The sequence below is a fragment of the Salmo salar genome, chromosome ssa23 (genome assembly GCF_905237065.1).
Source record: "Salmo salar chromosome ssa23, Ssal_v3.1, whole genome shotgun sequence".
Classification (NCBI taxonomy): Eukaryota; Metazoa; Chordata; class Actinopteri; order Salmoniformes; family Salmonidae; genus Salmo; species Salmo salar.
The window spans coordinates 45245198-45272950 of NC_059464.1; the positions used below are offsets into that span (position 1 = coordinate 45245198).

The 27753-nt window shown below is 41.1% G+C and overlaps 1 protein-coding gene across 4 annotated transcripts in view; it reads right to left on the minus strand.

The window, feature by feature from the left end:
* LOC106584753 (anoctamin-3) overlaps positions 1-27753 on the minus strand; it is a 95239-nt gene that overhangs the window by 12370 nt on the left and 55116 nt on the right. For all 4 annotated transcript variants that reach the window (XR_006761514.1, XM_045706301.1, XM_045706302.1 and 1 more), the window contains 3 exons: positions 27182-27351; positions 13559-13711; positions 10473-10620 (listed from right to left, as the gene is read on the minus strand). Coding sequence is in view for 3 of the 4 variants with exons in the window: in XM_045706301.1 (XP_045562257.1) it covers positions 10473-10620; positions 13559-13711; positions 27182-27351 (471 nt within the window). In the remaining variant the exon portion in view is untranslated. The remainder of the gene's footprint in view (positions 1-10472; positions 10621-13558; positions 13712-27181; positions 27352-27753) is intronic.

A 27753-nucleotide genomic window follows, 5' to 3' on the forward strand; every position in this document is an offset into this window, starting at 1 on the left:
ATATGGATAGAAAACACCCTAAAGTTTCTAAAACTGTTTGAATGGTGTCTGTGAGTATAACAGAACTCAAATGGCAGGTCAAAACCTGAGAGATTCCTTTACAGGAAGTGGCCTGTCTGACCATTTCTGGAACTTCTTTGCCATCTCTATCTTTTACTAAGGATCTCTGCTCTAACGTGACACTTCCTACGTCGTCCATAGGCGCTCAGAGCCCGGGAAAAACCTGAATGTCGTCATCCCAGCCCCAGGCTGAAACACATTATCGCCTTTCTCAAGTGGCCGATCAAGGGACTCTGGGCTTAGGCGCGTAACCTGACCGCCCCCGTCTTTGTGATTTTTTCCTCTGTTTGCCGAAAAGGAGATACACGGTCGGAATATTATCGCTTTTCTACGAGAAAAATGGCATAAAAATTGATTTTAAACAGCGGTTGACATGCTTCGAAGTACTGTAATGGAATATTTAGAATTTTTTGGTCACGAATTGCGCCATGCGCACGACCCTTCTTTACCATTTCGGATAGTGTCTGGAACGCACGAACAACACGCCGCTATTCGGATATAACGATGGATTATTTTGGACCAAACCAACATTTGTTATTGAAGTAGAAGTCCTGGGAGTGCATTCTGACGAAGACAACAAAAGGTAATCAAACTTTTATAATAGTAAATATGATTATGGTGAGTGCTAAAGTTGCCGGGTGTCTAAATAGCTAGCCCGTGATGCCTGGGCTATGTACTTAGAATATTGCAAAATGTGCTTTCACCAAAAAAGCTATTTTAAAATCGGACATATCGAGTGCATAGAGGAGGTCTGTATCTATAATTCTTTAAATAATTGTTATGCTTTTTGTGAACGTTTATCGTGAGTAATTTAGTAAAATGTTAGCGGATTCCCCGGAAGTTTGTGGGGGGTATGCTAGTTCTGAACGTCACATGCTAATGTAAAAAGCTGGTTTTTGATATAAATATGAACTTGATTGAACAAAACATGCATGTATTGTATAACATAATGTCCTAGGGTTGTCATCTGATGAAGATCATCAAAGGTTAGTGTTGCATTTAGCTGTCTTCTGGGTTTTTGTGACATTATATGCTAGCTTGAAAAATGGGTGTCTGATTATTTCTGGCTTGGTACTCTGCTGACATAATCTAATGTTTTGCTTTCGTTGTAAAGCCTTTTTGAAATCGGACAGTGTGGTTAGATTAACGAGAGTCTTGTCTTTAAATAGCTGTAAAATAGTCATATGTTTGAGAAATTGAAGTAATAGGATTTTTAAGGTTTTGAAAATCGCGCCACAGGCTTCATGTGGCTGTTACGTAGGTGGGACGAATTCGTCCCGCCTAGCCCATAGAGGTTAAAATCTGACACCGCGATTGCATAAAGGAGTTCTGTATCTATAATTCTTAAAATAATTGTTATGTATTTTGTCAACGTTTATCATGAGTAATTTAGTAAATTCACCGGAAGTTTTCGGTGGGAATGCTAGTTCTGAACATCACATGCTAATGTAAAAAGCTGTTTTTTGATATAAATATGAACTTGATTGAACAAAACATGCATGTATTGTATAACATAATGTCCTAGGAGTGTCATCTGATGAAGATAATCAAAGGTTAGTGCTGCATTTAGCTGTGTTTTTGGTTTTTGTGACATATATGCTTGCTTGAAAAATGGCTGTGTGGTTATTTGTGTCTATGTACTCTCCTGACATAATCTAATGTTTTGTTTTCGCTGTAAAGCCTTTTTGAAATCAGACAATGTGGTTAGATTAACGAGAGTCTTATCTTTCAAATGGTGTAAAATAGTCGTATGTTTGAAATATTACAATTATTGCATTTTTGAGGTATTTGTATTTCGCGCCACGCGATTCCACTGGCTGTTGAATAGTGTGGGACGCTAACGTCCCACCTAGCCCATAGAAGTTAAAATTTGAGTTACTGATTGTAATTCAACTATTGGTATGTTTTTCCTGGAACGATACGGTTGTTAGTGTTTGTTTAAGATATAAACCAAACGTTTTGATAGCTTCTTTAGGTAAAATTGAAAGACTAGTCCATTCAAAATAATAGCGAGGCGAATTCGATAAAGTACGTTGTCATGGCCTAAATGGTCGGGTAACATGATATAGAGAATGTGAGTTATATTTAAATAACTGAATCAAGGAAGAGACAGTTATCTAAATCTAATGATTTATAATGAGTGGATGGGTGATTGCGATAGAGTTGTACCCACCGAAATGTGTTTTTTATTCTAAAAGAGTTGAATGATGTATGTTACAAGTTTGGAAATTTACATGGTACTTTTAAAGTCTTGGACATTTCATAAGTGTAAATCCGAAAGAGAGGAGAAAGTTGAAACATTGGTTTTAATCTTACGATAAGAGGTAAGGCAGAACGTTGTTTGAGTATTATTTTGGCCTACTGGTAAAAATAGGAGAGTTGGTTGTGCGTGCTGGCCTATATTTGGCGGTAAGCGATTCAGGTTTGGATAGTTGAATTGTAAAAGTTTGGTGATAGTTTCTGGTTATTGATTCTTGGTTTGATTGTTTAGTAACACCAGTGAAATTGAACAGGAAGGTAATGTATTCTAACATTATAATCTATTTCCATTACGTGGAACAATGTCAGGTCAGTAAAGAGGATTGCAGGTTGAGTTAATTTTATTTTACAGGGACAGTGCACATTAATCACAGTTGTGTGTGTCTAATGGCAGGGTATACCTATCAAGCACTTTGAGAGACTGTTTGCAGACAGACTGAATGGGTTTTAATGTTGTAAAGCAAGCATGGGCCAAATTAGTCAAGTAGTATGTTAAGTAGTGGAATTTCATAGATTTGAAGTACAGTATTGTATCCAAGGGTAGGGCATGTTCAATCACATAAACATTGAGGAAGTTTAAAACTAATGATTGGAGGGAGTACAAGGGAATTATCATTGTTATTAGGTTTTGGTTTGTAGTCAATGTTTGGGTTTCTGAATCGGTGTAGTATAATGAAATGCTGACCAAGTGGTTGTGGTTTTTTGTCTGGGAAAAGGAGTGCTTCATTGTCTCTCTTTGGAATGTTTCCTAGAGCCACGATATCTTAAAGGGGTATACACACATGGCATTTTAGAAGTTTTATTTTCTGAGTTTTAATTAAACACGTGAATTCTTTTGATAAGGGAATGTTCTGGGAACCTGGGATCCAACATGTAGAAAATGTGTGATGGTTTTTCTTTAATTTGTCTAATGTAGTAAGAAACACTATTTTGAAAGGGTGGAATGACTTTTGACCTCTATCATGGCTTTCCTTTGTGGTCTGATCAGCCTCATTGAAAAGCCATTTGGATAATGAATTGAAGGTCATTTGTAATACTGATTTTAAAGTAATTTGTGTAATTGATAATTATGATGGAGTTTATAGTTTTGACATATTTGTAATTTAAAAAAATAAGAAGTATGATAGGCCATAACCTTCTGACTAAGGGTAGACTTCCTTAACCTCTATGGGCTAGGTGGGACGCTAGCGTGCCACCCGTGGTGCACTCCATCAACAGCAGGTGCATTTCAAGAGAGGCAAATTTGAATCCAAATAAATGTCAAAATTCAAATTTTTCAAACATACAACTATTTTACACCCTTTGAAAGATAAACATCTCCTTAATCTAACCACGTTTTACGATTTCAAAAAGGTTTTACGGCGAAAGCATAAATTTAGAGTATGTTAGGACAGTACATTTACAAGAGTTGTGTGTAATGTTTTGTCAAGTCAAAGACAGGGTCACCAAAACCATAAAACCAGCTAAAATGATGCACTAACCTTTTACAATCTCCATCAGATGACACTCCTAGGACATTATGTTAGACAATGCATGCATTTTTAGTTCTATCAAGTTCATATTTATATCCAAAAACAGCGTTTTACTATGGCATTGATGTTGAGGAAATCGTTTCCCTCCAATAACCGGCAGTCAAGTCAGCGTCACAAATTAAATAATTAAAATTAGAAAACATTGGTAAAATATTATATTGTCATTTAAAGAATTATAGATTTACATCTCTTGAACGCAATCAACTTGCCAGATTTAAAAATAACCTTACTGGGAAATCACACTTTGCAATAATCTGAGCACTGCGCCCAGAAAAATACGCGTTGCGATACAGACTAGACGTCATGTTGGGGAGATCTAAAATCGAAAATACTATGTAAATAATCCATTACCTTTGATTCTCTTCATCAGATGTCACTTCCAGGTATCACAGGTCCATAACGAATGTAGTTTTGTTCAAAAAAGCTCATCATTTATGTCCAAAAATCTCCGTCTTGTTAGCACATGATCTAAGCCAGCCGGACTTCTCGTCATGAACGAGGGGAAAAAATATATTTACGTTCGTTCAAACATGTCAAACGTTGTATAGCATAAATCATTAGGGCCTTTTTTAACCAGAACATGAATAATATTCAAGGTGGACGAATGCATACTCTTTTATAACGTATTGGAACGAGGGTACCCAACATGAACTCGCGCGCCAGGTGTCTAATGGGACATCATCGTTCCATGGCTCTTGTTCGGTCAGATCTCCCTCCAGAAGACTCAAAACACTTTGTAAAGGCTGGTGACATCTAGTGGAAGCAATAGGAAGTGCCAAAATATTCCTCAGCCCCTGTGTTTTTCAATGGGATAGGTTTAAAGGTAATACAACACATCAGCTATCCACTTCCTGTCAGAAAATGTCTCAGGGTTTTGCCTGCCAAATGAGTTCTGTTATACTCACAGACACCATTCAAACAGTTTTAGAAACTTTAGAGTGTTTTCTATCCATATATAATAAGTATATGCATATTCTAGTTACTGGGTAGGATTAGTAACCAGATTAAATCGGGTACATTTATTTTATCCAGACGTGCAAATGCTGCCCCCTAGCCCTAACAGGTTAACCTCTATGGGCTAGGCGGGACGAATTCGTCCCACCTACGTAACAGCCAGTGTAATCCAGTGGCGCGATTTTCAAATACCTTAAAAGTCCTATTACTTCAATTTCTCAAACATATAACTATTTTACAGCTATTTAAAGACAAGACTCTCGTTAATCTAACCACACTGTCCGATTTCAAAAAGGCTTTACAACGAAAGCAAAACATTAGATTATGTCAGCAGAGTAACCAGCCACAAATAATCAGACACCCATTTTTCAAGCTGGCATATAATGTCACAAAAACCCAGAAGACAGCTAAATGCCGCACTAACCTTTGATGATCTTCATCAGATGACAACCCTAGGACATTATGTTATACAATACATGCATGTTTTGTTCAATCAAGTTCATATTTATATAAAAAAACTGCTTTTTACATTAGCATGTGACGTTCAGAACTAGCATACCCCCCGCAAACTTCCGGGGAATTTACTAACAATTTACTAAATTACTCACGATAAACGTTCACAAAAAGCATAACAATTATTTTAAGAATTATAGATACAGAACTCTTCTATGCACTCGATATGTCCGATTTTAAAATAGCTTTTTGGTGAAAGCACATTTTGCAATATTCTAAGTACATAGCCCAGCCATCACGGGCTAGCTATTTAGACACCCGGCAAGTTTAGCCTTCACCAAAATCAGATTTACTATTATAAAAGTTTGATTACCTTTTGTTGTCTTCGTCAGAATGCACTCCCAGGACTGCTACTTCAATAACAAATGTTGGTTTGGTCCAAAATAATCCATCGTTATATCCGAATAGCGGCATCCGAAATGGTAAATCAGGGTCGTGCACATGGCGCATTTCGTGACAAAACATTTCTAAATATTCCAATACCGTACCTCGAAGCATGTCAACCGCTGTTTAAAATCAATTTTTATGCAATTTATCTCGTAAAAAAGCGATAATATTCCGACCGGGAATCTCCTTTTCGGCAAACAGAGGAAAAAACACAAAGACGGGGGCGGCCAGTGCACGCGCATAAGCCCACAGTCCCTTGATCGGCCACTTGAGAAAGGCGATAATGTGTTTCAGCCTGGCGCTGGAATGACGACATTCAGGTTTTTCCCGGGCTCTGAGAGCCTATTGGAGCCGTGGGAAGTGTCACGTTACCGCAGAGATCCTTTGTAATTGAATGAGATGTCAAAGAAAGACAATAAATGGTCAGACAGGCCACTTCCTGTAAAGGAATCTCTCAGGTTTTGACCTGCCATTTGAGTTCTGTTATACTCACAGACACCATTCAAACAGTTTTAGAAACTTTGGAGTGGTTTCCATCCAAAGCCAATAATTATATGCATATTCTAGTTACTGGGCAGGAGTAGTAACCAGATTAAATCGGGTACGTTTTTTATCCAGCCGTGTCAATACTGCCCCCTAGCCCTAACAGGTTAATGCAACCGCTGTATCAGATTTCAAAAAAGCTTTACGGCGAAAGCACACCATGCGATAATCTGAGTACAGCGCTCAACCACCAAAACAAGCCATACAGATACCTGCCAAATTGTGGAGTCAACAAATGTCAGAAATAGCGTTATAAATATTCACTTACCTTTGATGATCTTCATCGGAATGCACTCCCAGGAATCCCAGTTCCACAATATATGTTTGTTTTGTTCGATAAAGTTCATCTTTATGTCCAAATACCTCCTTTTTGTTCACACATTTAGTTCACTAATCCAAATGCACAAAGCGCGGGCACTAAGTCCAGATGAAAGTCAAAAAAGTTATATTACAGTTCGTAGAAACATGTCAAATGATGTATATAACCAATCTTTAGGATGTTTTTATCATAATCTTCAATAATATTCCATTATCTTCAATAATATTCCAACCGGACAATTCCGTTGTCATTAGAAAGGAAAGGGAATGACCGTTGTGCTCACGGCCACACGCAAGACTAAACTAAAGGCTTTCAGCCTGACCAATTGTTGAAACAGCTCTTATTCGCTCCCCTTTCACAATAGAAGACTGAAACAACTTTCTAAAGACTGTTGACATCTACTGGAAGCCTTAGGAAGTGCAATCTGACCCCATTTACACTGGATATTGAATAGGCAATCACTTGGAAAACTACAAACCTCAGATTTCCCACTTCCTGGTTGGATTTTTCTCAGGTTTTTGCCTGCCATATGAGTTCTGTTATACTCAGACATTATTTTAACAGTTTTGGAAATGTTGAGTGTTTTCTATCCAAATCTACTAATTATATGCATATTCTAGCTTCTGGGCCTGAGTAACAGGCAGTTTACTTTGGGCACGCTTTTCATCTGGACATGAAAATACTGCCCCCTTGCATAAGAGGTTAACATGAATTCATAACCTGCACAGGTGTCACAAAACTCAAAAATAGCGATAAAATAAATCACTTACCTTTGAAGATCTTCATCTTTTTACAATCCAAAGGGTCCCAGTTACACAATGAATTGTCGTTTTGTTCGATAAAGTCCTTCTTTATATCCCAAAAATGTATGTTTATTTGGCACGTTTGATTCAGAAATCCACCTGTTCCAAATCGCCCAACATGCCTACAAAGGAATCTAAAAAGTTACCTGTAAACTTTGTCCAAACAATTCAAACAACGTTTATAATCCAACCTCCGGTACCCTAATATGTAAATAATTGATACAATTTAAGACAGAATATACTGTGTTCAATACAGGAGAAAAAGAACGAGGAGCGCACACTCATTCACACGCACCAAAAGACTAGAGTCCTTCTGAGGGACACTTCGAAAGAATACGAATACTTCTTCATTTTTCAAAAAACAAGCATGAAACAATTTCTAAAGACTGTTGACATCTAGTGGAAGCCATAGCAACTGCAATCTGGGTCCTAATTATTAGACTTTCCCACAGAAAAGCATTGAAAAGTCCAATGACCTCAAAAGAAAATTCCTGGATGGATTGTCCTCGGGATTTCGCTTGCCAAATCAGTTCTGTTATACTCTGAGACATTATTTGAACAGTTTTAGAAACTTTAGCGTGATTTCTATCCAATACTACAATGCATATGCATATCCTAGCTTCTGGGCCTGAGTAACAGGCAGTTTACCTTGGACACCTCAGTCATCCAAACTTCCAAATACTGCCCCCTAGCCTTAAAAAGTTTTTTTAAAGTATCTTGACCCCTGAAAACCAGATGGGGATGGGTAAATTAGACACAAATTTGGTCTTAATATTACTGTAGCATAGCCTATGTAGGTCTACCTCTCACAATAAAAAAAGTTACCATAATAACATACTGTTTTAGGACAGTTAGGATCACCACTTTATTTTAAGAATGTGAAATGTCAGAATAATAGTAGAGAGAATGATTTATTTCAGCTTTTATTTCTTTCATCACATTCCCAGTGGGTCAGAAGTTTACATACACTTAATTAGTATTTGGTATCATTGCCTTTAAATTGTTTAACTTGGGTCAAATGTTTCGGGTAGCCTCCACCAGCTTCCCACAATAAGTTGGGTGAATTTTGGTCCATTCGTCCTGACAGAGCTGGTGTAACTGAGTCAGGTTTGTAGGCCTCCTTGCTCGCACATGCTTTTTCAGTTCTACCCACAAATGTTCTATAGGATTGAGGTCAGGGCTTTGTGATGGCCACTCCAATACCTTGACTTTGTTGTCCTTAACCTCTAGAGGACCCCTTCGAGATAAAATCCCGTTAACGGAATTGGTTGGACAACAACCAGTGAGATAGCACGGCGCGAAATAAAAAAATCTCAAAATTAAAATTCAAGTATTATACGGCATTTTAAAGATACTCTACTCGTTAATCCAATCACATTGTCCGATTTCAAAAAGGCTTTATGGTGAAAGCAAAACATTAGATTATTTTAGGATAGCACATCAGCAAAAAAAAAGAAATTTTCCAAGCACGGATAGCCATCACAAAACCAGATATACAGCTAAAATTAAGCACTAACCTTTGACAAACTTCATCAAATGACACTCCTAGGAAATCATGTTAGACAATAAATGCATTTTTTTTGTTCGATCAAGTTCATATTTATATCCAAAAACCCAATTTTTACATTGGCACGTGAAATTCAGAAAATGTTTTCTCCCCATAAACCTACCCAATTTAAACAGGTTACTACTCTGGCCCAGAAACTAGAATATGCATATTATTAGTAGATTTGGATAGAAAACACTCTGAAGTTTCTAAAACTGTTTGAATGGTGTCTGTGAGTATAACAGAACTCATATGGCAGGCAAAAACCTGAGAAAAATCCAAGCAGGAAGTGAAAAGTCTGAGAATTGTAGTTCTTCTTTTGATTCTCTATCGAAGCTACAGTGTCTGTGGGGTGACGTTGCACTTCCTAAGGCTTCCATTGGCTGTCTAAAGCCTTCAGAAAGTGGTTTGAGAATTTTCCTGTCACTGGGCAGATAATAGGAGCTCAGTTACTGAGTGGTCTGCCTGGCAATATATGCGCTGTCACGCGAGCACGCCGTTCCTTCTTTTTCTTCTTGAATGAATATGCTATTGTCCGGTTGGAATATTATCGCAATTTCACGTTAAAAATACCATAAAGATTGATTTTAAACAGCATTTGACATGCTTCTAAGTACGGTAATGGAACATTTTGACTTTTCGTCTCTCGTTCCGCGCTCGCGCGTTATGCCTTTGGATAAGTGATCTGTACGCACGAACAAAACAGAGGTATTTGTACATAAATATGGATTATTTCGAACAAAAACAACATTTCCTGTGGAAGTAGCAGACCTGGGAGTGCATTCTGACGAAGATCAGCAAAGGTAAGAGAATATTTCTAATACTAATTCTGAGTTTAGGTTGCCCCAAACTTGGCGGGTGTCTGAATAGCTCGCCATGATGGCTGAGCTATGTACTCAGAATATTGAAAAATGTTTTTTCTCCCTAAAGCTATTTTAAAATCTGACACAGCGGTTGCATCCAGGGGTAGTCTATCTATAAATCTTAAAATAATTGTTAGATATTTTGTCAACGTTTATGATGAGTATTTTTGTAAATTGATGTGCACATTCACCGGACGTTTTGGTGGGAATACATTTTCTGAACATCACGTGCCAATGTAAAATGCTGTTTTTGGATATAAATATGAACTTTATCGAACAAAACATACATGTATTGTGTAACATAATGTCCTAGGAGTGTCATCTGATGAAGATCGTCAAAGGTTAGTGCTTCATTTAGCTGTGTTTTGGGTTTTATTGACACATGTCCTTGCTTGGAAAATGGCTGTGTGATTATTTTTGTCTATGTACTCTCCTAACATAATCTAATGTTTTGCTTTCGCTGTAAAGCCTTTTTGAAATCGGACAATGTGGTTAGATTAATGACAAGTTTATCTTTAAAATGGTGTAAAATAGTTGTATGTTTGAGAAAGTTGAATTATGACATTGTTGTTTTTTAATTTTCCGCCCTGATTTTTCACTGGCTGTGTCCCGCAGGCTAGCGTCCCACATAGCCCATAGAAGTTAACAAACAGACAACACAAGGTATACTCTGAGAGGAGAAATTGGACCTACTTCTCGTGGTGGTATTCCTTGTCCACACAGGGTCCGTATCTGAACGCGTAGACGAAGCGTGGGATGTAGTCGGAGGTGATGGCGATGACGAAGGCATTGGTGATGACAGCCAGCACGCCGATCCCCTCCAGGATACCATACCAGATACCTGATGGGAACACCGGAGCACATTACGCAAAATGCTTTTACTCTCAATATGCTTCTACTCTCTCTAGCTATCTTTACCAGTAATCTAAAGCTACTATGGGGGAGGAAGTGTTCAATTCTCAACTAACAACAACAAAAACAACATTGACGAATACGCTGACTCGGTGTGCGAGTTCATTAATAAGTGCATTGGTGATGTCGTACCAACAGCATCTATTAAAACATTCACCAACCAGAAACCGTGGATTGATGGCAGCATTCGCGCAAAACTGAAAGCGCGAACCACTGCTTGTAATCAGGGCAAAGTGACCGGAAACATGCCCGAATATAAACAGTGTAGCTATTCCCTCCGCAAGGCAATCAAACAAGCTAAGGGTCAGTACAGAGACAAAGTGGAGTCGCAATTCAACGGCTCAGACACGAGAGGTATGTGGCAGGGTCTACAGTCAATCACGGACTACAAAAGAAAAATCAGCCCCGTCGCGGATCACGATGCCTTGCTCCCAGAGACTAAACAAGTTTTTTGCTCGCTTTGAGGACAATGCCACTAACATGGCCCACTACAGCGCCACTAACATGGCCCGCTACCAAAACCTGCTGGCTCTCCTTCACTGCAGCCAACGTGAGTAAAACATTTAAACGTGTTAACCCTCGCAAGGCTGCAGGCTCAGACGGCATCCCCGGCCGTGTCCTCAGAGCATGCGCAGACCAGCTGGCTGGTGTGTTTACAGACATATTCAATCAATCCTTATCCCAGTCTGCTGTCCCCACATGCTTCAAGAGGGCCACCATTGTTCCGGTTCCCAAGAAAGCTAAGGTAACTGAGCTAAATGACTAGCACTCACTTCCGTCATCATGAAGTGCTTTGAGAGACTAGTCAAGGACCATATTACCCCCACCCTACCTGACACCCTAGACCCACTCCAATTTGCTTACCGACCCAATAGGTCCACAGACGACGCAATCGCCATCACACTGCACACTGCCCTAACCCATCTGGACAAGAATGCTGTTCATCGATTACAGCTCAGCATTTAACACCATAGTACCCTCCAAACTCGTCATTAAGCTCGAGACCCTGGGTCTCGACCCCGCCCTGTGCAACTGGGTCCTGGACTTCCTGACGGGCCGACCCCAGGTGGTGAGGGTAGGTAACAACATCTCCACCCCGCTGATCCTCAACACTGGGTCCCCACAAGGGTGCGTTCTCAGCCCTCTTCTGTACTCCCTGTTCACCCACGACTGCGTGGCCATGCACGCATCCAACTCAATCATCAAGTTTGCAGACGACACTACAGTGGTAGGCTTGATTACCAACAACGACGAGACGGCTTACAGGGAGGAGATGAGGGCTCTTGGAGTGTGGTGTCAGGAAAATAACCTCGCACTCAATGTCAACAAAACAAAAGAGATGATCGTGGACTTCAGGAAACAGCAGAGGGAGCAGCCCCCTATCTACATTGACGGGACAGTAGTGGAGAGGGTGGAGAGTTTTAAGTTCCTCGGCGTACACATCACGGACAAACTGAAATGGTCCACCCACACAGACAGCGTGGTGAAGAAGGCGCAGCAGCGCCTGTTCAACCTTAGGAGGCTGAAGATATTCGGCTTGTCACCAAAAACACTCAAACTTTTACAGATGCACAATCGAGAGCATCCTGTCGGGCTGTATCACCGCCTGGTATGCCAGCTGCGCCGCCCATAACCGGAAGGCTGTCCAGAGGGTAGTGAGGTCTGCACAACGCATCACCAGGTGCAAACTATCTGCCCTCCAGGACACCTACACCCCCCGATGTCACAGGAAGGCCAAAAAGATCATCAAGGACAGCAACCACCTGAGCCACTGCCTGTTCACCCCGCTAACATCCAGAAGGCGAGGTCAGTACAGGTGCATCAAAGCTGGAACCGAGAGACTGAAAAACAGCTTCTATCTCAAGGCCATCAGACTGTTAAACAGCCATCACTAACATTGAGTGGCTGCTGCCAACATACTGACTCAACTCAAGCCACTTTAATAATGGGAAAATTGATGTAATCAATTTATCACTTGCCACATTATATGATTTATATTAGATAATGTTTACATAACCTACATTATTCATCTCATATGTATATACTGTACGCCATACCATCTACTGCATCTTGCCATCTTGATGTAATTAGATGTATCACTAGCCACTTTAAACAATGCCACTTTATATAATGTTTTCATAACCTACATTACTCATCTCATATGTATATACTGTACTCTATACCATCTACTGCATCTTGCCATCCTGATCTAATGTATCACTAGCCACCTTAAACAATGCTGCTTTATATGTTTTCATACCCTACAATACTCATCTCATATGTATATACTGTACTCCATACCATCTACTATATCTTGCCTATGCCGTTCGGCCATCGCTCATTTATATATTTTTATGCACATATTCGTATTCATTCCTTTACACTTGTGTGTACAAGGTAGTTGTTGTGGAATTGGTAGATTACTTGTTAGATATTACTGCATGGTCGGAACTAGAAGCACAAACATTTCGCTACACTTGCATTAACACCTGCTAATCATGAGTATGTGACAAATACATTTGATTTGATTTTGATTTGAGATACTTTATGTCTCCATCGATCTCACACGCTCTTGGCTAAATCCCTGCCTCCAATTGCACCTCAGGACAGTTCCCCCATCTGATTAGCATTGTGTAATACACTTAACATATGGAAGAAATAACTGACCTATATCTGTGTCTGTATTACTGACCTAAATCTGTGTCTGTATTACTGACCTAAATCTGTGTCTGTATTACTGACCTATATCTGTGTCTGTATTACTGACCTAAATCTGTGTCTGTATTACTGACCTAAATCTGTGTCTGTATTACTGACCTATATCTGTGGCTGTATTACTGACCTATATCTGTGTCTGTATTACTGACCTATGTCTGTGGCTCTGGCAGGCATGGGTCTCCTCCACTGGGTGACAAACTTGTAGGCGTCCAGTCGTATCTCGATGATGTTGTTGAGCAGAGCCAGTAGAGGAGCCAATGGGAATGCAGCCACAAAGATCGTGGTGAAACCAAACTGGAGAACTGAGAAGAAGATGAGCAGGAGGAAGTAGAAGAAGAAGAAGCAGAAGAAGAAGCAGAAAATACATGGTTATAAAGGTGGGTTTGAACATCCTGTGGTTGACCTCAGTATTTGTATTTGTATTTATTATGTATCCCCATTAGTTCCTGCCAAGGCAGCAGCTACTCTTTATGGGGGTCCAGCAAAATTATGGCAGTTTTTACAATTTTAAAAACATTACAATACATTCACAGATTTCACAACACACTACCACTACCACATATCTACAGTACAAAATCCATGTCTACGTGTCTGTATAGTGCCTATGTTAGTGTGTGTGTGTATGCATGTGGCTGTGTCTATATTTGTGTTGCTTCACTGTCCTCACTGTTCCATAAAGTGTATTTTTATTAGTTATTTAAAATCTGATTCTACTGTTTGCATCAGTTACTTGATGTGGAATAGAGTTCCATGTAGTCATGGCTCTATGTAGAACTGTGCACCTCCCATTGTCTGTTCTGGACTTGGGGACTGTGAAGAGACCTCTTGTGGCATGTCTTGTGTAGAATGCATGGGTGTCCGAGCTGTGTGCCAGTAGTTTAGACAGACAGCTCGGTGCATTCAACATGTCAATACCTCGGCATAAATACAAGTAGTGATGAAGTCAATCTCTCCTCCACTTTGAGCAAGGAGAGATTGACATGCATATTATTAACATTAACTCTCTGTGTACATCCAAGGGTCAGCCGTGCTGCCCTGTTCTGAGCCAATTACAATTTTCCTAAGTCCCTTTTTGTGGCACCTGACCACACGACTGAACAGTAGTCCATGTGCGACAAAACTAGGGCCTGAAGGACATGCCTTGTTGATAGTGTTGTTAAGAATGCAGAGCAGCGCTTTATTATGGACAGACTTCTCCCCATCTTAGCTACTGCTGTATCAATATGTTTTGACCATGACAGTTTACAATCCAGTGTTACTCCAAGCAGTTTAGTCTCCTCAACTTGCTCAATTTCCACATTATTTATCACAAGATTTAGTTGTGGTTTAAAGTTTTGTGAATGATTTGTCCCAAATACAATGCTTTTAGTTTTAGAAATATTTAGGACTAACTTATTCCTTGCCACCCAGTCTGAAACTAACTGCAGCTATTTGTTAAGTGTTGCAGTCATTCCAGTCGCAGGAGTAGCATAAATGTATAGTGTTGAGTCATCTGCATACATAGACACTGGCTTTACTCTAAGCCAGTGACATGTCATTATGTCACAATCTTCACCTTCATCTGAAGATATTTCAAAATCACTGTCAGAACAATACGCAGCGGGTTGCGTGCTCCACATCATTTTATTTAAATATGATGTACACGAAAAAACAATAAACACGACAGATGACAGTTTCACAGGCTGAACAGACAGCAATGCAAAAGATAACTACCCACAACCTACCAAACAAACACACACCCCTATATAGGACTCTCAATCAGAGGCAACTAGAAACACCTGCCTCCAATTGAGAGTCCAGCACCCAAACCTAAACATAGAAAACCTAAACTAGACAGAATGCAGAAATACAACCTAGAACATACTAACCTAGAACATACACCCAAAACCCAGGAACAACTAAATCAAACACCCCTCTACAACACACACAAAACCACCACCATACAAAACAAACATCCCTCTGCCACGTCCTGACCAAAATACTAAACAACTACTCCCTCTGCTGGTCAGGACGTGACAGTACCCCCCCCCCCCTGAAGGTGCATACCCCGAATGCACCTAAAAAGAAAACACAAAATTCCCCAATACCCCAACAAACAAAAATAAATACCCCCTAAACAATAAGGGAGGAAAGGGAGGGTGGCTGCCGTCAACGACGGCACTGTGCTACACCTCCCCTCCCCAACCCACCTATCCTGGAGGTGGCTCAGGTGCGGGACGTGGACCCCGCTCCACCCTCGGCGTCGCCCACTTAGGTGGTGCCCCTGGCCGCGTCGGAGGACTGGTGGGCGACCCTGACTGTGCCCAGCTGGCGGGCGATCCTGGCTGCGCCCGGCTGGCGGGCGACCCTGGCTGCGCTCGCCTGGCTAATGACCCTGGCGGTTCCAGCCTGGCTGATGACCCTGGCGGCTCCAGACTGGGGGGGCGGCTCTGGCGGATCCAGACTGGCGGGCGGCTCTGGCGGCTCCAGACTGGCGGGCGGCTCTGGTGGCTCCAGACTGGTGGGCGGCTCTGGCGGCTCCAGACTGGCGGGCGGCTCTGGCGGCTCCAGACTGGCGGGCGGTTCTGGCGGCTCCAGACTGGCGAGGCTGGGCTGACGCACTAGAAGCCTGATGCGTGGGGCTGATACTGGACGTGCCAGCCTGGAGACACGCACCTCAAGGCTAGTGCGTGTAGCGGGAAACACTGGACCGTAGAGGCACACTGGCGGTCTCGAGCGCAGGACTGGCATCACCCCTACTGGCTGGATGCCCACTTTCCCCTGGCACATGCGGGGCGCTGGTACTGCGCGTACCGGCCTGAAAATACCCGGCCTTGCCACAGCACCCATCACCCCAAAGCACGGGACCTGTCCAGTATGTCTCTGCCCAAAAAGGGTACGGGGAGCTGGCCTGGGGCTCCATCCTCGCCCAGCCAAACTACCCTTGTGCCCCCCTAAAAAAATTATTGGGGCTGCCTCTCGGGCTCCCTTACCAGCCGTGTTCCCTGGTCCTCACCAGATTTCCTCCGCTGCTTGGTCCTTTTAAGGTGGGTAGTTCTGTCACAATCTTCACCTTCATCTGAAGATATTTCAAAATCACTGTCAGACCAATACGCAGCGGGTTGCGTGCTCCACATCATTTTATTTAAATATGATGTACACGAAAAAACAATAAACACGACAGATGACAGTTTCACAGGCTGAACAGACAGCAATGCAAAAGATAACTACCCATAACCTACCAAACAAACACACACCCCTATATAGGACTCTCAATCAGAGGCAACTAGAAACACCTGCCTCCAATTGAGAGTCCAGCACCCAAACCTAAACATAGAAAACCTAAACTAGACAGAATGCAGAAATACAACCTAGAACATACTAACCTAGAACATACACCCAAAACCCAGGAACAACTAAATCAAACACCCCTCTACAACACACACAAAACCACCACCATACAAAACAAACATCTCTCTGCCACGTCCTGACCAAAATACTAAACAACTATTTACGTGACACATTAGTAAATATTGAAAAAAGTAAGGGGCCTAAACAGCTGCCCTGGGGAATTCCTGATTCTACCTATGTTGGAGGCTTCTACTAAATAACACCCTCTTTATCCACAATATAGCAGGGGGTGTAAAACCATAACACATAAGTTTTTCCAGCAGCAGACTATGATCGATAATGTCAAAAGCTGCACTGAAGTCTAACAAAACAGCCCCCACAATCTTTTTATCACCAATTTATCTCAGCCAATCAACAGTCATTTGTGTAAGTGCTGTGCTTGTTGAATGTCCTTCCCTATAAGCATGCTGAAAGTTTGTCATCAATTTGTTTACCATAAAATTGCATTGTATTTAGTCAAACACCATTTTTTTCTCCAAAAGTTTACTAAGGGTTGGTAACAGGCTGATTGGTCAGCTATTTGTATTTTTGTACTTATTATGGATCCCCATTAGTTCCTGCCAAAGCAGCAGATACTCTTCCTGGGGTCCAGCAAAATTAAGGCAGTCTATAAAATGTTAAAAACATTACAATACATTCACAGATTTCACAACACACTGTGTGCAATCAGGCCCCTACTCCACCACTACCACATATCTACAGTACTAAATCCATGTGTATGTATAGTGCGTATGTTATCGTGTGTGTGTGTGTGTGTATGTGTGTATGTGTGTGTGTGTGTGTGTGTGTGTGTGTGTGTGTGTGTGTGTGTGTGTGTGTGTGTGTGTGTGTGTGTGTGTGTGTGTGTGTGTGTGTGTGTATGCACGTGGCTGTGCCAATGTTTGTGTTGCCTCACACTCCCCGCTGTTCCATAAGGTGGTTTTTTTATCTGTTTTTTAAATCTAATTTGACTGCTTTTAATGCTTGAGCCAGTAAAGGGGGCTTTCCTATTCTTAGGTAGCGGAATGACTTTTGCTTCCCTCCAAGCCTGGCGGCACACCCTTTCTAGTACACTTAAATTGAAAATATGGCAAATAGGAGTTGCAGTATCTTCCGCTATTATCCTCAGTAATATTCCATCCAAGTTGTCAGACCCCGGTGGCTTGTCAATGTTGATAGACAACAACAACAAAAAATTCACCTCTTCCACACTCACTTTACGGAATTCAAAATTACAATGCTTGTCTTTCATAATTTGTGTAGTGTCAGTGTTTGTTGCTGGCATGTCATGTCTAAGTTTAATAATCTTGCCAAATCATTACAGTAGTTGGCAATATAAGTTGGTTTTGTGATGATGAATGAGCCATCTGATTCAATGAAGGATGGAGCTGAGTTTGCCTTTTTCCCCAAAATGTATTTAAGGTGCTCCAAAGCTTTTTTTTACTATCATTCTTTGTCATTTATCTTTGTCTCATAGAGTAGTTTCTTCTTCTTTTATTCAGTTTAGTCACAAGATTTCTCAATTTACAGTACGTTTGCCAATCGGTTGTGCAGCCAGACTTGTTTGCCATTCCTTTTGCCTCATCCCTCTCAAACATAACATTTTTAAATTCCTCATCAATCCACTGTGATTTAACAGTTTTTACAGTAATTTTCTTAATGCGTGAATGCTTATTTAGTAACTGGAATAAGATGTGTCAAGTGTAGCCTCTGTTTGCTCCTCATTACACATCATGGACCAACACATATTATGTACATCAACAACATAGGAATCACTACAAAACTTATTGCATGAAAGATTGTTCAAACAACGCTTCTCCCTGTATTGGTATTTGGTGATATTGTTTACATGCATGCGGCAACCTCTGTTTTAAACCCTTGGACGCAGTCTAACATTCAGCAATACGTTTTATCACAGGGGACAATGTTAGGACTCATCATAGTAGTCTGTATAAAATGTGGGATGGACCTCTCTGTCTATAAGAAGAGAGCTGCATTCTCTTTTAGTTATATACAAAGCAATCTGACAGAAACTCCCTCCATGTGTAACATCATTCATTAAGATAAGAATCCTAAGTTACCAAACCCGTTCACAGGAATGGATAACACTAGAGATCCCTCCAGTCTCCACAGATTTGGGAAAATCTGCATTTTGTTTTTATGCCCTTAATTTGTGGAACAATCTTTAGAGTTCACTGCAGTTAGATGTCCTGGTGTCACTCAGGAAGTTTACATTATTGATTGAGGACCTCTATGTAGTTGAATGTGATTGCTTTTATTAAATGTTATTTTATTTTTTGTGTGCTGAATAACATCCTGTGGTTGACCTCAGTAGAAGAGAGATTTCAGTGTGTCAAATCGGAGGGCCTGTTGTCCGGACCTCTGGCAGTCTCAATGGGGGTGCCACAGGGTTAAATTCTTGGGCCGACTCTCTCTTCTCTGTTATACATCAATGATGTCGCTCTTGCTGCTGGTGATTCTCTGATCCACCTCTACGCAGACGACACCATTCTGTATACCTCTGGCCCTTCTTTGGACACTGTGTTAACTAACCTCCAGGCGAGCTTCAATGCCATACAACTCTCCTTCTGTGACCTCCAACTGCTCTTAAATGCAAGTAAAACTAAATGCATGCTCTTCAACCGATCGCTGCCCGCACCTGCCCGCCCGTCCAGCATCACTACTCTGGACGGTTCTGACTTAGAATATGTGGACAACTACAAATACCTAGGTGTCTGGTTAGACTGTAAACTCTCCTTCCAGACTCACATTAAGCATCTCCAATCCAAAATTAAATCTAGAATCGGCTTCCTATTTCGCAACAAAGCATCCTTCACTCATGCTGCCAAACATACCCTCGTAAAACTGACCATCCTACCGATCCTCGACTTCGGCGATGTCATTTACAAAAAAGCTTCCAACACTCTACTCAACAAATTGGATGCAGTCTATCACAGCGCCATCCGTTTTGTTACCAAAGCCCCATATACTACCCACCACTGCGACCTGTACGTTCTTGTTGGCTGGCCCTCGCTTCATACTTGTTGCCAAACTTAATGGCTCCAGGTCATCTACAAGTCTCTACTAGGTAAAGCCCCGCCTTATCTCAGCTCACTGGTCACCATAGGAGCACCCACTCGTAGCATGCGCTCCAGCAGGTATATCTCACTGGTCACCCCAAAAGCTAATTCTTCCTTTGGTCGCCTTTCCTTCCAGTTCTATGCTGCCAATGACTGGAACGAACTGCAAAAATCACTGAAGCTGGAGACTCATATCTCCCTCACTAGCTTTAAGCACCAGCTGTCAGAGCAGCTCACAGATCACTGCACCTGTACATAGCCCATCTGTAAACAGCCCATCTATCTACCTACCTCATCCCCATACTGTATTTATTTATTTATCTTGCTCCTTTGCACCCCAGTATCTCTACTTGCACATTCATCTTCTGCACATCTACCATTCCAGTGTTTAATTGCTATATTGTAATTACTTCACCACCATGGCCTATTTATTGCCTTACCTCCCTTATCCTACCTCATTTGCACATACTGTATATATACTTTTTTTACTGTATTATTGACTGCATGTCTGTTTATTCCATGTGTAACTCTTTGTTGTTGTATGTGTCGAACTGCTTTATCTTGGCCAGGTCGCAGTTGCAAATTAAAACTTGTTTTCAACTAGCCTACCTGGTTAAATAAAGGTGAAATAAAAAATAAATAAATACAAGTCAATGAATTGCATTCTCACATAGGTGTTCCTTTTGTCCAGGTGGAAAAGGGCATTGTGCAGTGCAATAGAGATGGCATCATCTGTGGATTAGTTAGGGCGGTATGCAAATTGGAATGGGTCTAGGGTATTTTATTTGCACATTAGCTAGTAGAACAGAAGGCACTGGGGGTTTATTCGATCGCCTACGAATTTTCAGAAGGCAGCCCGGCCTCCGCCCTCTTTTTCTCCGTCTTCTCTTCACGCAAATGACGGAGATTTGGGCCTGTTCCCAGGAAAGCAGTATGTCATTCACATCGGGCTCGTTGGACTCGTTAGAGGAAAAAACAGCTTCTGCCAGTTCGCGTTGAGGAATCGCTGTTCTGATGTCCAGAATATATTTTCGGTCATAAGAGACGGTAGCAGCAACATTATGTACAAAATAATTACAAAAATAAGTTATAAACAACGCAACATTTTTTACAAATAAACACAGTTGGTGACGAGCACGTAAAACGTCAGTCATCTTCTCTGGCGCCATGATATCAACGTCCTGTGGTTGACCTCAGTAGAAGAGTAACGTCCTGTGGTTGACCTCAGTAGAAAACTAACGTCCTGTGGTTGACCTCAGTAGAAGACTAACGTCCTGTGGTTGACCTCAGTAGAAGACTAACGTCCTGTGGTTGACCTCAGCAGAAGACTAACGTCCTGTGGTTGACCTCAGCAGAAGACTAACGTCCTGTGGTTGACCTCAGTAGAAGACTAACGTCCTGTGGTTGACCTCAGTAGAAGAGTAACGTCCTGTGGTTGACCTCAGTAGAAGACTACCGTCCTGTGGTTGACCTCAGTAGAAGAGTAACGTCCTGTGGTTGACCTCAGCAGAAGACTAACGTCCTGTGGTTGACCTCAGCAGAAGACTAACGTCCTGTGGTTGACCTCAGTAGAAGACTAACGTCCTGTGGTTGACCTCAGTAGAAGAGTAACGTCCTGTGGTTGACCTCAGTAGAAGACTACCGTCCTGTGGTTGACCTCAGTAGAAGACTAACGTCCTGTGGTTGACCTCAGTAGAAGACTAACGTCCTGTGGTTGACCTCAGTAGAAGACTAACGTCCTGTGGTTGACCTCAGTAGAAGACTAAAGTCCTGTGGTTGACCTCAGTAGAAGACTAACGTCCTGTGGTTGACCTCAGCAGAAGACTAACGTCCTGTGGTTGACCTCAGCAGAAGACTAACGTCCTGTGGTTGACCTCAGTAGAAGACTAACGTCCTGTGGTTGACCTCAGTAGAAGAGTAACGTCCTGTGGTTGACCTCAGTAGAAGACTACCGTCCTGTGGTTGACCTCAGTAGAAGACTAACGTCCTGTGGTTGACCTCAGTAGAAGACTAACGTCCTGTGGTTGACCTCAGTAGAAGACTAACGTCCTGTGGTTGACCTCAGTAGAAGACTAACGTCCTGTGGTTGACCTCAGTAGAAGACTAAAGTCCTGTGGTTGACCTCAGTAGAAGACTAACGTCCTGTGGTTGACCTCAGTAGAAGACTAAAGTCCTGTGGTTGACCTCAGTAGAAGAGTAACGTCCTGTGGTTGACCTCAGTAGAATCAAATCAAAGGGCAATGTTACAGACCGTATTTCTGTAAAAAAAGAAACCCCCACAGAACAATCAAGGACCACATTTAAATAAGAGTTATTCTCTGGGCTTTGTACTAAACTGTAACATTTTTAACACCAACAATACATTAAAAACTGTCAAATGTACCATTTATTTAACAATTACTTAACCAGGCAAGTAACTTGAGAACAAGCTTATTTTTTTCAAGGTAACATAGCTAATATGTCTTACCCATCGCCAGGTACTCATCTACTAGTCCATGTATTCTCAAACTGGGGTATGATTCACATTTAAAAATATATATATATTATTTTCCTTCACATTTTCAAGCAGTCCATTTAGATTTTCCAACGGGGCTGAACATTTGGGTGACTTTTTTTCTCTCGCCTGACTAACATCGTTTCACTGCCAGAAATCAAATTAAACCATCTAGTGTTCAGCAAAATAGTCAAATAATTAACATCCTATCACATTAATCGTTACTCTCTCGCGGGAATTCCACTAATGGTCCGTATGTAGCCAAACGTAGCTGCTGCTCATTCCGTTTGCTCCAAAATTGATTCATGGTTAACCTGTTGGGTCTAGGGGGCAGCATTTGCACGTCTGGATAAAAAAAATGTACCCGATTTAATCTGGTTACTAATCCTACCCAGTAACTAGAATATGCATATACTTATTATATATGGATAGAAAACACTCTAAAGTTTCCAAAACTGTTTGAATGGTGTCTGTGAGTATAACAGAACTCATTTGGCAGGCAAAACCCTGAGACATTTTCTGACAGGAAGTGGATACCTGATGTGTTGTATTGACTTTAAACCTATCCCATTGAAAGACACAGGGGTTTAGGAATATTTTGGCACTTCCTATTGCTTCCACTAGATGTCACCAGCCTTTACAAAGTGTTTTGAGTCTTCTGGAGGGAGATCTGACCGAACAAGAGCCATGGAACGGTGATGTCCCATTAGACACCTGGCGCGCTACTTCATGTTGGGTACCCTCGTTCCAATACGTTATAAAACAGTATGCATTCGTCCACCTTGAATATTATTCATGTTCTGGTTAAAAAAGGCCCTAATGATTTATGCTATACAACGTTTGACATGTTTGAACGAACGGAAATATATTTTTTCCCCTCGTTCATGACGAGAAGTCCGGCTGGCTTACATCATGTGCTAACGAGACGGAGATTTTTGGACATAAATGATGAGCTTTTTTGAACAAAACTACATTCGTTATGGACCTGTGATACCTGGAAGTGACATCTGATGAAGAGAATCAAAGGTAATGGATTATTTACATAGTATTTTCGATTTTAGATCTCCCCAACATGACGTCTAGTCTGTATCGCAACGCGTATTTTTCTGGGCACAGTGCTCAGATTATTGCAAAGTGTGATTTCCCAGTAAGGTTATTTTTAAATCTGGCAAGTTGATTGCGTTCAAAAGATGTAAATCTATAATTCTTTAAATGACAATATAATATTTTACCAATGTTTTCTAATTTTAATTATTTAATTTGTGACGCTGACTTGACTGCCGGTTATTGGAGGGAAACGATTTCCTCAACATCAATGCCATAGTAAAACGCTGTTTTTGGATATAAATATCAACTTGATAGAACTAAAAATGCATGCATTGTCTAACATAATGTCCTAGGAGTGTCATCTGATGGAGATTGTAAAAGGTTAGTGCATCATTTTAGCTGGTTTTATGGTTTTGGTGACCCTGTCTTTGACTTGACAAAACATTACACACAACTCTTGTAAATGTACTGTCCTAACATACTCTAAATTTATGCTTTCGCCGTAAAACCTTTTTGAAATCGTAAAACGTGGTTAGATTAAGGAGATGTTTATCTTTCAAATGGTGTAACATAGTTGTATTTTTGAAAAATTTGAATTTTGACATTTATTTGGATTCAAATTTGCCGCTCTTGAAATGCACCTGCTGTTGATGGAGTGCACCACGGGTGGCACGCTAGCGTCCCACCTAGCCCCAAGAGGTTAAAGAAAGTAAGGCCCGCGTCCATAGACACATACCAGCTTTACTGGTAGTACTGCTACTACCAGCAGTACCACACCTGCACCTGTCGACGACACAAGTTGTTCTGCTTCCACAAGCACATCCAATGCTAGCATCAGTAATTCTACATTTGTTGTTAGCCCAGCTAGCATGGACACTGACAGTTGTGAATCTGATGCAGCCGGGAAAGCACCGAACAACAGGCAGGGACGTTGGACCATTGAGGAGGCGCAAATATGATAAGAACTACAATGATTTGGGGTTCACTTATACTACTGTTCAAAAGTTTAGGGTCATTTACAAATGTCCTTGTTTTTGGAATATCTACATAGGTGTACAGAGGCCCATTATCAGCAACCATCACTCCTGTGTTCCAATGGCACGCTGTGTTTGCTAATCCAAGTTTATCATTTTAAAAGGCTAATTGATCATTAGAAAACCCTTTTGCAATTACGTTGGCACAGCTGAAAACTGTTGTGCTGATTCCACTTACAGATATCTGAACAAGAGAGCCTCATCAAAATTGCAACAAGCGGTTCTGTGAAACTTTAATTTAATCAGAAGCCACTGCCAGATATCTGGATTGGGCATCACTCAGAGTATCCTGCCTTGGTGTCACGTCCTGACCAGTAAAGGGGTTATTTGTTATTGTAGTTTGGTCAGGACGTGGCAGGGGGTGTTTGTTTAGAGTGTTTCGGGGTTTGTTGGGCTATGTTATTATGTAAGGTTAGTGTTAGTTCTAGGTTAGTGTTTTCCTATGTTCAGTCTAGTTTTTCTACTTCTATGTTTAGGGTTTGTTGATTGACCTTCAATTGGAGGCAGCTGTTCCTTGTTGCCTCTGATTGAAGGTAATATGTATAGAGGTGTTTGTGCTATGGGGGTTTGTGGGTAGTTGTCTCCTGTATTGTGTCTGTGCACCTGACAGGACTGTTTAGTGTTGCTCATTGTTTTGTATACGTGATTTGTTTGTTTTTCCTTCTTTTAAATTAACTCTTATTTAACATAGAGTATACACGTTCCCGCTGCACCTTGGTCCAATCCTTACGACGCCCGTGACACTTGGAAAATCATGCTGTTAACCTCTTGGGGCTAGGTGGGACGCTAGCGTGCCACCCGTGGTGCACTCCATCAACAGCAGGTGCATTTCAAGAGCGGCAAATTTGAATCCAAATAAATGTCAAAATTCAAATTTTTCAAAAATACAACTATGTTACACCATTTGAAAGATAAACATCTCCTTAATCTAACCACGTTTTACGATTTCAAAAAGGTTTTACGGCGAAAGCATAAATTTAGAGTATGTTAGGACAGTACATTTACAAGAGTTGTGTGTAATGTTTTGTCAAGTCAAAGACAGGGTCACCAAAACCATAAAACCAGCTAAAATGATACACTAACCTTTTACAATCTCCATCAGATGACACTCCTAGGACATTATGTTAGACAATGCATGCATTTTTAGTTCTATCAAGTTCATATTTATATACAAAAACAGCGTTTTACTATGGCATTGATGTTGAGGAAATCGTTTCCCTCCAATAACCGGCAGTCAAGTCAGCGTCACAAATTAAATAATTAAAATTAGAAAACATTGGTAAAATATTATATTGTCATTTAAAGAATTATAGATTTACATCTTTTGAACGCAATCAACTTGCCAGATTTAAAAATAACCTTACTGGGAAATCACACTTTGCAATAATCTGAGCACTGTGCCCAGAAAAATACGCGTTGCGATACAGACTAGACGTCATGTTGGGGAGATCTAAAATCGAAAATACTATGTAAATAATCCATTACCTTTGATTCTCTTCATCAGATGTCACTTCCAGGTATCACAGGTCCATAACGAATGTAGTTTTGTTCAAAAAAGCTCATCATTTATGTCCAAAAATCTCCGTCTCGTTAGCACATGATGTAAGCCAGCCGGACTTCGTCATGAACGAGGGGGAAAAAATATATTTCCGTTCGTTCAAACATGTCAAACGTTGTATAGCATAAATCATTAGGGCCTTTTTAACCAGAACATGAATAATATTCAAGGTGGACGAATGCATAGCCTTTTATAACGTATTGGAACGAGGGTACCCAACATGAAGTAGCGCGCCAGGTGTCTAATGGGACATCACCGTTCCATGGCTCTTGTTCGGTCAGATCTCCCTCCAGAAGACTCAAAACACTTTGTAAAGGCTGGTGACATCTAGTGGAAGCAATAGGAAGTGCCAAAATATTCCTAAACCCCTGTGTTTTTCAATGGGATAGGTTTAAACTCAATACAACACATCAGGTATCCACTTCCTGTCAGAAAATGTCTCAGGGTTTTGCCTGCCAAATGAGTTCTGTTATACTCACAGACACCATTCAAACAGTTTTGGAAACTTTAGAGTGTTTTCTATCCATATATAATAAGTATATGCATATTCTAGTTACTGGGTAGGATTAGTAACCAGATTAAATCGGGTACATTTTTTTTATCCAGACGTGCAAATGCTGCCCCCTAGACCCAACAGGTTAAGACACTGGTGCCCTTTGCAACCACGTACCTATGTGAGAGTGGATTCTCGGCCCTCACTAGCATGAAAACTAAATACAGGCACAGACTGTGTGTGGAAAATGATTTAAGACTGAGACTCTCTCCAATACAACCCAACATTGAAGAGTTATGTGCATCCTTTCAAGCACAGCCTTCTCATTATCCTGTGGTGAGTTATTCACAATTTTCGATTAACAAACAAGGTTTTATATGTAAGATGGTTAAATAAAGAGCTAAATGATTGATTATTATTATATTATTATTTGTGCCCTGGTCCTATAAGAGCTCTTTGTCACTTCCCACGAGCCGGGTTGTGACAAAAACTCATAATCATTCTTGTTTAATAAATGTATTGTATTGTGTGTGTGGCAGGCTTACAAAGATGGCAAAAAACAACATTTGAGAGTGTGCTGACCCTGGTGCTAGAGGTGGTACACTGCTGGAGGTTGAATGTTTGAAGGGGTACGGGAAATACAAAAAGTTTGGGAACCACTGTACTAGTCCATGGTAACATAGCTAATATGTCTTACCCATCTCCAGGTACTCATCTACTAGTCCATGGGCGTTCATGGGCTGCAGGTTCCAGTCTTTGTCCCACTGAGGAAGCTGTACTTTGTTCTCCACATTCTGTCCCCCTCGTGTCCTCTCTTCCCTCTCTGTCTGCTTGATCTTCCTCCGAGACCACCAGTTCTGCAGCAGACTAGAGAGTTAGAGAGTTCGAGTTAGAGAGTTCGAGTTAGAGAGTTCGAGTTAGAGAGTTCGAGTTAGAGAGTTCGAGTTAGAGAGTTCGAGTTAGAGAGTTAGAGTGAGAGAGTTAGAAAGAGAGAGTTAGAGAGAGAGAGTTAGAGAGAGAGTTAGAGAGAGAGAGAATATATAGTATAATAATACATTCCATTTAGCAGATGCTTTTCTTCTTATACTAATTCCACATCCAGGCCAGGATAAGAAAGAGAGAAAGAGAAAGACAGAGAGACACAACATCACAACACAGCTCTACTAGACCTGGCCCATCACAACACAGCTCTACTGGACCAGGCCCATCACAACACAGCTCTACTGGACCAGGCCCATCACAACACAGCTCTACTGGACCTGGCCCATC